Source organism: Eleutherodactylus coqui, chromosome 10, assembly GCF_035609145.1.
Source record: "Eleutherodactylus coqui strain aEleCoq1 chromosome 10, aEleCoq1.hap1, whole genome shotgun sequence".
In the NCBI taxonomy this organism is placed as follows: Eukaryota; Metazoa; Chordata; class Amphibia; order Anura; family Eleutherodactylidae; genus Eleutherodactylus; species Eleutherodactylus coqui.
The window spans coordinates 129899351-129915379 of record NC_089846.1 but is presented as its reverse complement, the minus strand read 5'-3'; the positions used below and the strand labels follow the sequence as shown (position 1 = coordinate 129915379).

Here is a 16029-nt window from a genome sequence, read left to right as displayed (position 1 = left end):
AGTATGTAGTTACTGGAGAAGACTGATGCTCGCTCATCTCTAGTCAGTACCATTATGAGGATACAATGTTCAAAGATTTTTTTTATGTTTTCTGCTTTTAAATAGTAAAATATCCTTTTATTTAAAAAATGTTATTTATGGTTGTATCCAGAGTTCCATAACTTTTTTATTTTTTTCACTTCTTGGTACACATGACTTTTTGATAATTTATTTATAATTTTTATTGGAAGATAGGGTGGCCAGAAAAATCCTGGCATTATTCTAACCATGTGAGATAAAAAATACAATCTGGAATTCCGCAATTACGCCCAACTCTCCAATTTCAAAATTAATTACCAAAAATATCTCTCCTCCCCAATCATTGGTGACAGAGCTCAAAGACTCCTTTTCCTTGCATTGCGCTACTACCCACATAACATATTTAGGCATTCACTTGACCGCAGACGTGAAGGATTTATATACGGCCAATTTCCAGAACCTATTAAACAAAATGAGATAGGACTTGATCAGTTGGAAAAACGGCCTATTCTGGTGGCTGGGCAGATGTTCCATTTCCAAAATGAACGTCCTCCCACGTATCCTCTATGTCTTTCAGGCACTACCCATCTCTATTCCCAGGCTCTTCTTCAAACACCTAAACTCTTTAGTAAGCAAATTCATCCGGGCAGATAAATCTTTGGCATGTATCCCGAAGCTTTGGCATGAGTCAGGGCCACCTCGGCTCTCTTTATGGTTTAATATGATACAAGAAATCAAAGAGATGGAAGACCTTACAGCGCCTCTTAAAGGAACACAAGATGCATTTCTGAAAACATGGTTTTAGTGGAACGAATTCCCAAACTCCCCCGAATATAGAACTTTACATTCTGCCTAATACACATATATAACTGCTGGTCCTCTTGGCTACCTACTTTATTTCTCTGCCCCTGTACACCCCTAACCTTTTACCTTTCCTTACCCATTTTACCTTAATTCTCCTTTTCCCCTCCCCTTTCCCCCCCCCCCCTCCCCTCACGGTTCCGGACTTAGGTTACTGTTATAATAATATCTATAAAGAAGAAAACACTGACATGCTTGCAAATAGTGTTTTTATGTTGGTTCATGGATATACCGCTTATTTTACTCAAATGTCGTGACTAGAGATGAGCGAGCACGTTTGTTTAAGGCTGATGCTCGAGCGAGCATCGGTCTTCTCGAGTAACTGATTACTCGTCCAAGCACCATGCAGAAGGGGCGACGGGGGGGGGGGGGGGGAGAGAGAGAGCGATCTCTCTCACTTTCCCCGACGCTCCCCCCGCCCACCCCCCCGCATGGTGCTCGGACGAGTAATCAGTTACTCGAGAAGACCGATGCTCGCTCGAGCATCAGCCTTAAACAAGCGTGCTCGCTCATCTCTAGTCGTGACATGATAAGTTCAAATTTCATAAGGCTTATTGTCTAGACATCCGTGCCACTGATACACCCCAAGCCTCCTCCTTCTTGCAGAATAAAATGTCTTTATTAACTAAGTAGCTTTAATGTTAGTTTAAGTATCTTTAATGTTTGGGCTCCCAGGATCTCTCCTCAAGGCCATAACCTTTCCAATGCACCAGGAAAATAGCTTGCCTCTTACCTTCCTAGCATCAATAATTTATTTTACCTAATATTCTTCTTCGGACACAGTAAAGTATGATGGAGATACAGAAGACTGAGAAGATCGGTTAAGAACTAGTGGCTTGAGGAGAGAGCCATGGAAAGAATTTGGAATTCCCGAATAAGACAGCAGACGAAGCTTGTAGCCACCTTCAGACGCAGAATGGAGGAAATTAGACTACAGTACTGAGCAATGTTGTCACGGATCCAGCACTGGGGTGAGATGAAAGACTGAAGCAAGCAACAGAGACTCCGTGTGTCCCTCTGTCTCTCTCACTCTGCAGCTGCTTACTCCTCCCTCTCTCCTCTCCATAGACTTCTATGGAGCATATAACCTCATCCTTCAGTGAGCCCTCCGATCTGGAGACAGGTTTTAGCAGCATTTCAGAGTGAATGATCAGTGCAGGAGGGAGGGGAAAGGAAGAGAAGTGGCTCATAGGTGGAGACAGCGGTATTTTCTTGATTAAGATATATTACAAATTTTTTTATCTTCACTTGCTCTATTGATTTGTGTAAAGTTTGTTGAAATGACAGTAGCTGTTTAAGGCACATTAGACATGCTACAGTCACATCCTTTGCCGTGGTCACCATCAGTGATATCACACCCAGCAGTCTCATGACTGCATCATCAAATTTGTCATCATTATTAGCATTATGGACAGTGGTTGTGCAGTGTACTCATATGACCACATCTCATACTAGATACAGTCCTGTATGTGTGCAGCATACATGATAATGCTGTTGAGGTTGGTGGTATTGTGACACAGATTCGGGATACAATGCAGCAGATGGAGTCACAAAAATATGCAATATTCATTTGCAAACAAAGAAAATTAAAAAAAATAAAAATCTTGTTATTTGTATAGCGCCAACTTATTCCACACTTTCAAGTAACTTTTTATTTATTACCCCCCAACCAAGCTGGGTACTCATTTTACTGACCATGGAAAGAAGGAAGGCTGAGTCAACCTTGAGCCGGCTACCTGAACCACATGAAGATTGAACTCACAACCTTCAGGTCGTGAGCGAGAGTTTAGGACTGCACTTCTGCTGCCCTAACACTCTGCGCCACATGAGACTCTAAAGAAAACTAAAATGAGTAATATTAAATAACAAGCAAGAATTTTTACTTTTACTGTATGCTAACTACAGCCAACTAAGTCCTAGGATTAATAGCACTTCATGCACTAAGAGCTAATGGTAAAACTTTGCACACAGTGCATCATAACGCAGGTCAGAAACCAAAATAAATGTTACTTAACGGCTATCAGCCCTATTTAAACAGAAACAGAGATCACACAGTCCACTCTTTAAGGGGTTAACACTTTACTGCTAGCGACACAGTCCAGTTGAAATGCAGTGTTCAACTCCCACGGATATGTAACTTCGTGGCGGTTCACATCTCTGTGGTCCTATCACAGTTCACAGTCACAAGCGTTTGAGCAGTTCAAGTTCTATACAACAGTCCTTTTAGTTATTTATTAGCAAATGTAACGATGCGCACACCTACCTACAGTCAATCTGTGGCCGGCCTCACTTACATCTGTCATGCAGGAGTACTAACTTCAAGCAGCTCATGCTAATCCGAAGTCAGGAGTGTTCTTCTACCATGATTTCTTGGATCCCTTGTTACTGTCCTGACTCTTGCTGAAATCAGTCTCCTGATTGCTCAGCAGATTGTCCCAGGTCCTCTTGTGATTGTTGCTCTCTCTTGTGGCTCCTGCATCAGGATGATATCGATACCTCTATGTTACACACACGGTATGCTCCAGGCAGTTCCTTGTCCCACAGTATCCAATCTGACCCTGTGCTGCACCTTCTGCTGTGTAGACAACAATTCTCCTTGCAGACTATCGCACCTCCAGGGACCAGTAGAACTCTGAGCTACTTTCTGCCTCCGGATCAACATTGCAGGAAAATAGGCCGAACTGTATGGATACATGTCTTTTTTTCAGCCTAAAATACTATGTCTCTTGGCAACACTTTCAGCAGCACCTCAGCTTTCTACAACTCTCCCTTCGTACTCTGCCTAGTTGTGCAACTCAAATTCTTTTGCAACGTAGAGAACATTCAGGGCTCGTCATCCGGGAAAACAGGGCTGCAGGAACACCGCGCTGAGCAGCACTATCACTGTCTGGTGCTCCATATGCCTACATTTTCTGCCATGCGCCTGTTTCTGGTCGGTATTCTCCTTCTTCTTTTCCTTCTCTTCACTGTCAGGGCGTGAAGCTACAAGGAGCAGACGGGAGCCATCATACTAGTAAGAGGGGAGCAAAGCTGTGCTCTCCCTTCTTACAATGCAGCCACATGAGCAGGTCATATTGCATCATCCCATAGGGAAACCCCAGACACCTGACATATGTGGGGAGCTGGGAGGGTATAGTGCTGACATGTCATGGTGGCACTTACCAGGCTCCTTCCCGGAGTGACACACACAGCCAAGGCCAGAGTAGCACCGCAGTCCACCTGGGACACCCCTAGGATAGGGAATGCCCATTAAACAGGATAACAGGGAGTAAATTGTCACGGGTGACGTCACTGTTCCTACACACACCGGTATGACCCTTGGAAGATAATAAATTCAGTCACAGACAATTCTTGAGTACCACGGGTCTCTAGGAACGGTTAGGGTCCGGCATAACTTTTACTTGAAACTTGGCAACAGATAATACAAGGCAGTTCAATTGCAGACTTCGTAGTGCAGGCAAAGGAATATACTCCAGAACGTAGTACCTCCACACGGCTCTTATGGACTCTTATATTGTAGTAACTCTACCCCGCTTTGGAGATGCGTTGGTGTGACAAATAAAGGGTGTACCTCTGCGCGGGGATTCAGACGGACGCGTAGGAAAATGAGAAGATCAGATAGTACCTCTGCACTGGCCTTGAAAGAAAGTGCTTACTTACTAATGCTCTCTCTCACTCTTGGGGATCACTCCATTAACACTCAATTGCATGCAGAATGGGAAATCTCTCCTCCTCCTCCTCCATGCTTCAGTACATGGGAACTGAAGGTGTCCCCACTTTCCTGGACCTCCTGAACAGCAACACTCCTGAAGACATGGACCCTTTCCCGCTCTCAAGCACTCACTTTTATAACCTCTCATACCACATGACATGACAGACTTAATACATTTACATGCAGGCTTTTGATTTTTGCAGGCATTAACCTCTGAAGCGCTGCAGCTGTGCAACACACATACCAGATATGACAAGACAGATCTTGCACAGTGCATCAATGATATTTATGGAGGGGACCAGGATGATGTACTGGGTCACTACAATATGACTGCTATATGTTATGCCAATATAAACAGGAATGCTACCATGATGCCAGAATGGACAATATGGATGTCCTGTTGGACGACACCTTGACATGACTAGGTCACGTGACTTCTGTACATAATGCAAGTATGGACACCAATTCACTCATGGCCACATTTACATGTAGCTCTAAGTTTATTGCATGGGCCACAGTGGACAGCCAGAACATTCATGTGTAATAAAAATATATTGGCAAGTTGTCTACTTTATATCAAGCCACAGATTTACATGTAAAATAAAAATGAATGATTTCCCAGAAAAAAACCTTTAGGCCCATAACTGGACATGTGAGTCTCTTAAAATGTATTTTCCCATTGGTCACATCGGAGCATTCACATATGGTTGGGACATCTGCTCACCCCATTAGCTGAAGCTTGGGTTTCACTGAAGAAGTAGAAATCAGATATGCCAGCTGTGGATAGGAGATTGCAGCTGATAGGAGGGGCAGTGACCCGTTTTGCATAGTCTATAAGTTTATTAGCACTATGGTTCATGTTCCTATGATATGACATTTCTGCTTTGGACCAGCAGGTTTTGTAGCAGCGTACACTTATTTTACTGTGTTAGCTTCAGGCGCTTTCACACGGCCGTCAAAAATCGCACAACTTTCTCGCGAAGCGAAAGCACTTCAAATCGCATGTAAGTGAAGCCCAGGCTTTCCAAAGGGTTCCTTCACATTAGCAATGTTTTCTAGGCTTCTACATTGCAAGAAAAAAAAATCGCGGCATGCTGAATATTACTGCGACTTGCTGTTTTGTAGCCCATGTTTCCCTTTGACCCTTCCTCTGTGTTACAGGTTTTTCGTGCGGTGCGATGCAATTTTTACAGTAGGAAATCCTACTGTTTTTCCCTAAAATAACCTCAAACAACATAAAAAAAAACCATTACCTAACAGGCGCAGTTGCCCGCTCTGCCACTCTTCTCTGCAGCTCCAGCACTTTCTAGTCTTCAGCCACAGCTTCCTGGTCAGAGGTTTCAAAAACCCTGCCTCCAGGAAGCGCTGGCTCTGATTGGTTCTTGAGCGCTGTGGCTCAGCCAATCACTGCAGAGCTCGATGAACTAATCACAGCCATCGCATAGCACAAACTTGTGATTTTCGTGCGATGCGATTTTAACACTAGAAAGTCCTATTAACTTTCTCGCAATTTTATCGTGTGAGACAGCAGCGACGCAAAGCAAGATTTGTCCACAAGAAAAAGCATCACTGATGCTGCAAAATCGCGTGTACAGAGCTGCAATATTGCAGCAATTTTGTAGCGCCGATATCGGTGTCACCCGTGTGAAAGAGGTCTTAAAAGCAAAGGGAAGCGTTTCCTAAATATGGAGCAGAATCTCATCATGTCAGAGACCCATTCAGATGCATTTTTGTGTCGATATCATAGTCACAGTACCCAAACTTCCCATGGGTCAAACAAAAGCAATAGTTTATAATGTAGTGACCTAAGCCCAATTCAACGAAACCTCAGGAGGTCCGTGTATTCAGGCTATAATACAGACGCTAAACATCTAGAAGTGGCCTAACAGTGCCAGCCAGAGGTCTTCCAATAAATCAACCGACATAATTAATGGGGCTGATCTGTAGTCCTCTTGCCAGACAGACAGACTTGCAGAGTCGCTCCTCCTCCCATTGGAGACTGCAGACAATCCAGGAGGACTCATACTTGTGTATTTCGTGGGCTGAATTCACACGACCGTATATCAGCTCGGTTTTCACGCCGAGCCGATATACGTGGTCCTCATCTGCAGGGGGGGGGGGATCTGGAAGAGCCAGGAGCAGGAACTGAGCTCCCGCCCCCTCTCTGCCTCCTCTCCGCCCCTCTGCACTATTTGCAATGGGGAGAGGCGGAGCGGGGCTAATTCTCCCCACTTAGCCCCGCCCCACCTCCGTTCATTGCAAATAGTGCAGAGGGGTGGAGAGGAGGCAGAGAGGGGGCGGGAGCTCAGTTCCTGCTCCTGGCTCTTCCAGCTCCCCCCCTTCCCTGCAGATGAGGACCACGTATATCGGCTAGGCGTGAAAACCGAGCCGCTATACGTTCATGTGACTTCACCCTAATAAGGTGTGAGTGGCAGAGAGCTGAATTTATTCAGAGGACCACCCGCTGTTCTCTGAATAAATTCCCTTTGTTCTGCCACAGGGCTGACAGCTGAGACAATGTTATCAGCGCTCTCCGGGCTGAACACAGCATGCGGTCCATCCTATCAGCAGTTCTGCTGAACCACGGATTTCAAGCCAAACTGAAATCCATCTTTCGGCAGAAAACTGAAAGATGGGCACATTTACACGCAACGATTATCGCTCAAAAGATGTCTTTGAGCTAATTTTGAGCAATAATCGTTGTGTCTAAATGGGTCTTTGGGTGAAGTCACACGAACGTATATCGGCTCGGTTTTCACGCCGAGCCGATATACGTTGTCCTCTTGTGCAGGGGGGGGGGGGGAGGATGGAAGAGCCAAGTGCAGGAACTGAGCTCCCGGCCCCCTCTCCGCCTCCTTTCCGCCCCTCTGCACTATTTGCAATGGGGAGAGGTGGGACGGGGCTAATTCGAAAAACCTAGCCCCGCCCCTTGAAGCCTATGGGAGCTTCCTGCATATTTTGACAAGAGACTTATCTCTTCACGCAGCGTCTAAAATCGGCGACCAAAAGCCGCTGCTTAACTCCCTCCCACCTCCCTTTCCCAGCAGCTCCCATAGGCTTCCAAACCTTTTTTTTTCCGGCCAGCGTAAAAACGTCTGGCTGGATTGCGCCCCATATGTGCTAGCTTTTCCGGCTGGCCTTTTTTACGCGCTGGAAAATCGCCCATCTGAACGGATGTATTTTTAGCCAGCATTTTATCGCACAATAAAATGCTTGTGTGAATAGCGCCCAAGTACGGATGCATTTATCATTAGTATTTTGTGAGCCAAAACCAGGAGCGGGTCCAAAATATGGAAGAAATGCGAATCTTTCCATTCTACTTCCTCTCTCTCCGTTCCACTTCTGGTTTTGGCTCACCAAATACTGATGAACAATACTGCCGTGTGACGCGGCGTACGGCCTCTTTCACACATGCGTCCTTTTGGCGCAGATTAGGTGCATCAAAACAATCGCATCTAAAAGAGCCCGCGGTTTCCTATTGGTTCTTTCAGACGAACAATTTTATGACGCGACTTAAAACCTGCGCATCAATTTTTGATGCTGAGATTTCTCTCCGTCAAAAGTGACGGCACAACGCCGACGCCTCCATAGTCTCCTATGGGAGTCTATGCAAGCCGGCCGGCAAAGGGAGGGGGGAGTTTAACACTGCGGAGATGAAGGGAATCCACACCAGGGGGATGAAGGGGAATCCCTGCCACGAGGATTCTCTTGATCCCTGCGGCGGAGGATACCCTTCATCCCTAATTCCTTCTGTGGGGACGCCTTTCATCCCTCCCAGGGATTCCCTTCATCGTTTTGGCAGCTGAGGGATTTTTGGTGCTGTGGCGTCAGCGCATTGCAAGACGTCACAGCCGGCCGGGTAAAATTGTGAAAAATAGCAGCTATTCTTCATTCACGCGATTTAACACTCCGATGGCCGCGATTTTTTAGGCCGGCTAATGAAGCGCTATAATGACGTTCTTTCTATTGTTTAGTTTTGTTATGAGAGTTAAACAATGGAAATAACGGAAGTGCCAGACCGACATGAATAGCACTGGACAGACCCTGTTAGGTAGAACGAGGTCCATCAGACAGCCATCATGTAGCGCTGCACGCTACGTTATTACATTCGAGTTTTTGTGCCAGATCTAAAGCGGAGGACAAAACAGAGTCTTTGACACAAATGTGAACAGAAAATAAAGTTTACACATACAACTAATAATGTGCTATAAAGAAACAAATGTCCTCAGCCATAAACATCCTGGAGCCCCACCCCCACCCCCCCATCCCCCATCCATCCCCCATCCATCCCATCCTCTGCTAGTCTTCTCAGTCACGTGACCTGTTCACTATCACTAACACTACTCTTGGAACTTGAAATATCCAGCTCTAAAGCTGATTGGCTGCTGCAGATCACATGCTCGCTTGGTCTCTAGGCAGGGAGCTGAGACATGTTTTTGGTTGCTAGGGTGAGTGCAGCACAGCTGCTTCCTGTCCGGCAGCCTCCACTGGGCATGCGCGGCTTTGAATCTCTGCTGTTGAGTCCTGGAGAGGAGGGGAGTCCCCGGGGGCTGAGCGGAGGGTGAGCGGCTACTACACCGTGCAGCATGTACCGAGGCTGGCACACCTGCAGCTGGGACCGGTAACGGCAGGAGCCGCCCAGTAATCATGTCACATCCCTAGCAATCATCTGCAGAAAGTCATTTACATATTACTCTTTGGCTCCTCCCACTTCTGCATTCTTGCAGAACTCGCAGGTTGACAAGTCTTGCGAAGGCTTATTTGCGGATTTATTTATTTTTCATTCTGCTGCAGTTTTACAAAAAAAAAACAACAACCTGCAGATAAAAATCTGCCGCAGCGCAGCGTGTTCGTGCATTTTAACCCCTTGCAGTCATTTTTGTTTTTTTTTCTTCTTCATATTACATTCTCACTTTCAAAAAAATCATAACTTTTTTTTCTTTTTCTGGAAAGATCACTATAGGAGGGCTTGTTTCTTGCGGGACGAGTTGTAGTTCCCGGCGGTGCCATGAAATGGACTATATAGTGCATCGGAAAACTTTTTAAACTTTGTGGAGAAATGGATAAAAAATGCAATTGTGCCATTTTGGGGGGCATCTTGGTTTTATGGCGTTTATAGTCTTATGAAAATGACATGTTATCTTTCTACAATGGGTCAGTACTAGAGATGAGCGAGCGTACTCGGAAAAGCACTACTCGCTCGAGTAATGTGCTTTATCCGAGTATCGCTGTGCTCGTCCCTGAAGATTCGGGTGCCGCTGCGGCTGACAGGTGAGTCGCAGCGGGGAGCAGGGGAGAGCGGGCGGGAGAGAGGGAGAGAAAGATCTTACCTCCGTTCCTCCCCGCTCTCCCCTGCAGCTCCCCGCTCCGTGCCGGCACCCGAATCTTCAGGGACGAGCACAGCGATACTCGGATAAAGCAAATTACTCGAGCGAGTAGTGCTTTTCCGAATACGCTCGCTCATCTCTAGTCAGTACATATGGTTTTTTTTATGCTGTACTTAATTTTTTTTTTTTTAAATAGCTTTTTCTCTCAATTTTTTGATTCCCGTATGCCTCATGCCCCCGGCCGGGTTGGATTCTGCCTGCGGAATATCACAGCAGAACTGGACCCGGCGCCCCGCAAAGGCCCTATGCTCGCGAGCGCAGTGCAGTGCATGATGTGCTGGTGGTGATGCAGATTCTCGCCATACTTCCGCAGTGCTGCTTACAGCCGAAGTATCGCGGGACGGATGGCTTTCATTGATTGGGATGGAAACCGTCCATGCGGTTTTCCAAAATCGCGATCGCCGTGTGGAACTACCTTAGGGGGTTTTCCCACTAAACACAGTTATCACCTATTCACAGCATGAATGTATGTAGTGTTCTGTATGCATGCATGACCACTGCAAGTGAAAAGCATCGCTCACACTCAAAAATCTTAAGAACAATTACGCGATTTTGCCACAATTTTCTCACAGCAAAATCGCGATTGGCATTGTGAAGGAACCCCAAGGCGCAATGTCCACGGGTGGCTTTGATTTGCGGAATCGGCGCAGATAATCCACAAATCAAGCCGCCTATAGGGATGCATGGGTGTCCGCAAATGCATTAAAGCATGTGGATTTGCTTTGCTGACCTTTCAGTTCAGAAAACAAATCGCAGCATGCTCCATTTTTCTGCGGATCCCGCATGAACGGCTTCCATTAGAATCAGTGGAAGTCATCTGATCCAAGTCATCTGATTGCGGACAGGCTGCAGATACTGCGGGAAAATAGGAGTTCTACAAAAAAAAACGTACTCCGCATGGTGCGCCGGCCGGCGTGCCCGCACACATCAGCAGTGCAGAACACCTGGACAGGTGAATAATTGTCCTCTGCCGCAGCCAGGGTACGATTCCGCAGCGGGCTCCCGCAGGCGGAATGCGACCTGCCCGTGGGCATGAGTCCACAGGCGGATTTGATTTGCTGAAAACAAATCGCAGCATGCTCCATTTCAGTGCGGATTAGGCTCAATAGAAGTCAGTAGGTGCGGACGATCCACAGTGCATCCGCCAATACAATTGCGGATGCACTGTGGATTTGAAGGTTCAAATAATTTAGGGAGATGGGGGAAAAGCTGGGAGGTGGAGTTGCGGATTTATTTCTGAGCGGACGATCCGCAGTGCATCTGTGCAGAAAAACCATTACATCTGTGATCTCGTGCAAATGGTTTCCGCATGTGGAATCTGATCCACCCATGGACATAAAGCCTAAGGCTTGCCTGTTCACGGGCGTTGCGGTATCCCGTGGTGGATGTCTGTTGCTGGAGCAGGAGCCTGCAGATGGATCTCCGCGGTCAGCCTTTCTGACAGGCTGACTGCGGAGAATTGCGGCAATTCACAGCATGCTGCGATTTGCCGCCCGCGAGCGGAAAATCGCTATGATTCTCCCCTCGTGGACAGAGGGGCTGTGCTTTCTGAATCAACGCTATGGAAAGCGTGCATTGCGTTCCCCGCGGCCGGATTATCGCTGCAGGGAACGCAATTCAAACTTGCCCATGGCACTGCAGCCTAAGTGTTATTAGACATTTATCTTGCAATATTTTGTCCTTCATTCATGCTCACTGCAGTGCTTCAGTTCTGTGTATAATACCGTATTTCCCTGAAAATAAGACAGTGTCTTACATTAATTTTTGTTCAAAAAGGTTTAACTTTTTTACATGTATAGCTGCCTGGACACTAATAAAATTGACTTTTTTTAATTAACTGTTAGCAGGGTTTAATTTTGGAGTAGGGCTTATATTTCAAGCATCCTCAAAAAGCCTGAAAAATCGTTTTGCATCCTCAAAAATTCTGGAAAATTCTGCTGTCTTTTTTTCAGGGAAACAGGGTAGATATATATATATATATATATATATATATATATATATATATATATACACAGAGAGAGAGAATATGTTTATTGCAGAAATGCTAGAAAACTTTTTTTTTTTTTTTTTTTACCAAAGTCCCTCTTTAATATACTTCAAGCTGTGCCCTTTTTCTTCTTCGCACTGTTGTTCTGTAGGCCCATTAGTTAAAGATGGAAGACCATAAAAAGCATTGGGTTGAAGAGCTGTTCCGTCCACGCTTCAGTGCAGAAGACTTCTTACATGAAAGTTTTGAACCAGAACTGCTCATATCCGAAAAACAGGCGAAGGAAAGGGCTAGAAAGGTGGAAGGAATATACAAGGCTGCAGTGTGTGAATTTCAAGAAAAGGAGAAAAAGCAAAAAAGAGAGTTCTTGTCTAAAATGATGATTCACGAGTCTTCTGCGCAGAACCGGGCTGCCCCGGTACAACACGCAACCTGTGAGTCCTGTCATAGAGCGAACAACGACTCTGCTACAACAAGTAGAAGCGGCGCCCATTGTATATGGGAGGAGGGGGAATTAAATCTCTTAAGATCCCAAATGAATAAAACCCATTCTGAGGGAGCTCAGTCCAGCCTTCGGCTTAGGGCTTGCAAGCTTCAGATATCTGAATTGAAGGTCAAACAAAAGGAGACTGAACAGGAGTTGGAGGCTCTGAAAGTGGCACTGGCAGCATCAAAAAGAGCGAGTGAATGTAAAAGTGTTCTGATTAATCAACTGAAGAAAGAGGGAGAGAAAAAGGAGGCCGATCTGCAGGCCCTGAGGACGGACAGACATACAAAGTGTGTGATGGTGCAGGACCTGACCACAAGCTTGAGTAAAGCCAGAGAGGACCTGCACCGTCTCCAGCTCCAAAATGTGGACTTGCAGCAGGAGCTAAAGACTTTCCAGGAACAGCAGGAGCTTAATCTCATCATTGTGGCAGAAAAGACCAAACTCAAGTATGATGCACAAATAAAGAAGTCGCTGCGGGAAATGGAGACCCTTAAAGACGAGAGGAAGATGGAAAAACACCAGCATGACCAAGATGTTGCTGAGCTGAACTTATTAAGGAGACTCTACATCCATGAGAAGTGATTTCTTTTCTTTTTCTTCGGGTGTGTTTTTATATATAAAGTGTAACAAAATGAAAAAAGTTCTATGTAATGTCAATTTGTAATTCTCTCTTTATCCATTAGGCCTCATGTCCACGGGGAAAATCAGGCCCGCCGCGGATTCTTCATGCAGAATCCCGCAGCGGGTCCCTCCTTTCCCGCAGACATGAGGCCTAAAAAGATTTTACTTACCTGCCCAGACGCTGCGGATCTTCCCTCCGTCGCGGCCGGATCTTCTTTCTTCGGCCAGGTGGATGTGCTTGGCACTCCGGCGCCGGGCACTCCATTTTTTTTTTTTTAAACTCCTGCTCTCCCACGCCGGAGAGCAGAAATTCAGGTGTGGGTGTGCCGCGGATCTGGACGGCTTCCATAGGCTTCTATGGAAGCCTGCGGGAGCCGTCCCCGCGGGAGACCCGCACTAAAAATGCAGCGTGCTGCGGGTGTTTTCCCGCACACGCAATCCGCGCCTCAGGGGAAAATGACATCCGCAGGTATTTAAGTACCTGCGGGTGTCCAATGCGGGACACCCGCTGCGGATCTGTCCCCGTGGACATGAGGCCTTAGGCTCTGTGCACACTTGCTATTAAAACCTGTGGCCACTTTTGGACTAAAATATTTTTATATTGATCATTTACTTCCTTAATGCAAACTTAAAGGGGTTGTCTGACTTTATCTAAACATATCAAACCAGCTTATACTGACCTCTCCTCCCTGTGTACGGGACGTCACAGGCTGCTGCAGCACGTGACAGAACTCCGTTAAATCAACTCCTTTTAGAATGCGGTCTAGTTTGATGCTTAACCAATTAAGGACCAAGCGCTGTAAGTTTACGGCGCTTGGTCCTGGGCTTTAAACCCAGACGATAGTAGAAATACAGCGGGGTTAAAAGCCCCTGTTTCTGCAATAAATCAGAAGCATGTCGGGTTGTCAGCTGTTAGTGACACCTGAAAACCTGTGGGAGAAGGCAGGAATGGTTTTTAACCCTTTCTGCTTTCTCCTTTCTCTAGTACACAGCACTCAATGAGCGCTATGTACCATAAAGTAAAAGTGGAAATATTTCTTCCACTACACGAGCCGGCGTTCACATGCCCGTCGGGATTTCCTGGCACAGCAGATATGCTGGATTCTAGCAGACCCTGATCAGCTCTGCCATTGACTATTGTCACTACAGCGGATGTTTTCCCTGTAACTGGGGCTCCTATGGATGCCCCAGCTACAGTGGGAAATTGTCAAAAAAAGCATGTGAATGTCCCCAGAGGTCTTATATGACGTCACGGGGGACATAGATAGTAAATAAAATTACAGAATAAAATATACATAAAAAAGAAAATCACCCAAAGGCGATGCCAACCAAAACTGTCGCAGTATGTGGCCTGTAATACAAAAACATACATATTTTTATATCAAAACGTCCCAAAACAAAACGAGGAACCCATTCCTATACTTTATTTTAGCGTGTATATATTCATTTAAAAAAAATAATTAGAAATGTTTAAAAAAATTTTTATTTTTTTTTTTAAAAGCTTTTTAATCACAATAAGGGTGCATTCAGACGACCGTATATCGGCTGGGTTTTGATGCCCAGCCGATATACAGCGTCTCTCTCTGCAGGGGGAGGAGGCTGGAAGAGCCGGGAGCAGTGCTCTGAGCTCCTGCCCCCTCTCCGCCTCCTCTCCACCCCCTCTCTGCCCCTCTGCACTATTTGCAATGAGAGGAGGCGAGGCGGGGCGAAGTTCTGGGAATTAGCTCCGCCCCTGTCCAGCCTCTCCTCATTGAAAATAGTGCAGGGGGGTAGAGAGGAGGCGGGAGCTCAGAGCACCGAAAATCATCCCTAGCTGTCCATGTTTTTTAACAGCTAGGGATGATTTTTTTGGGGGGTAGGGCTTATATTTCTAGCCACCCCCTGAAAATCATTGCTGCAGGGTTTGCCTTCAACCCATTGCTTTCAATGGGGCGGCAGCAGTGCTGGCCCTATTGAAAGCAATGGGATTGCGGTCCTCTGCCACAGCTGTCACAGCTATAGCAGGGGATTCTTTTGTCCCCGCTGCAGACCCCTCATCACTGAACACTGTCACAGTGTTCAGTGATGAGGGGACTCCCCATGGGGATTAACGGACATCACATGATGTCTTTACGTCCAGCACGGACCTTACCAGCATGCGTAATAGGCACCTATTTTTAACAGGTGCAAGTGTTTTGCACCTCTAAAAAACGGACATGTGAACACTTCATAGGAAAGCAATGGTTCTAATAGACACAATTTTTTTTTGCACACATAGGCGTGCAAAAAAAAAATCGCTGGTCTGACCATTGCCTTAGGCTGGATTCAGATGAACGTATATCGGCTTGGTTTTCACGCCGAGCCGATATACGGTGTCCTCATCTGCAGGGGGGGGGAGGATGGAAGAGCCAGGAGCAGGAACTGAGCTCCCACCCTCTCTCTGCCTCCTCTCCACCCCTTCTCCGCCCCTCTGCACTATTTGCAATGAAAAGGGACGGGGCGGGGCTAAGTTCAGCGACTTAGCCCCACCCCCATCCCGCCTCTCCCCATTGCAAATAGTGCAGAAGGGCAGAAAGGGGGCGGGAGCTCAGAGCACTGCTCCTGGCTCTTCCAGCCTCCCCCCCCCCCCCCGCAGGGAGAGTCGACCTATATCGGCTGGGCGTGAAAACCCAGCTGATATACGTTCGTGTGAATCCACCCTTAAAGTACTAAACAGCCTGGTCCTTAAGAGGTTAAGGGCGCAATTGTTTTTGGAATTTTCAGTTCCACTGTTTTAAAGCCATACGTTTTTGTAATTGCTATATGTAAGCTCGTTTGTTGCGTAGTGAACTGTAGTTTTTTGGGGGGACCATTTTGAGGTACATATAATGTATTGTGGAACTTTTATTGGGGAAATGGGGTGAAAGAACACAGCCGGCGTCCGCGTGTACCTGTCTTTACTACTTCTCCTCTGTACTGTGGAATCCGCAAACTT

General features: G+C 46.4%; 1 protein-coding gene across 1 annotated transcript; it reads left to right on the top strand.

Moving 5' to 3' along the window:
• The first annotated feature begins 9115 nt into the window (after positions 1-9115).
• CCDC160 (coiled-coil domain containing 160) lies at positions 9116-13082 on the top strand. The gene is made up of 2 exons (XM_066579890.1): positions 9116-9152; positions 12117-13082. Exon 2 carries the CDS (start codon positions 12132-12134, stop codon positions 13035-13037), a length of 906 nt encoding a protein of 301 aa, XP_066435987.1. The 5' UTR covers positions 9116-9152; positions 12117-12131; the 3' UTR covers positions 13038-13082.
• Positions 13083-16029: the final 2947 nt, after the last annotated feature.

Coding starts and splice junctions, on each gene's coding strand:
- CCDC160 (XM_066579890.1), top strand. CDS start 12,132: ATGGAAGACCATAAAAAGCATTGGGTTGAAGAGCTGTTCCGTCCACGC.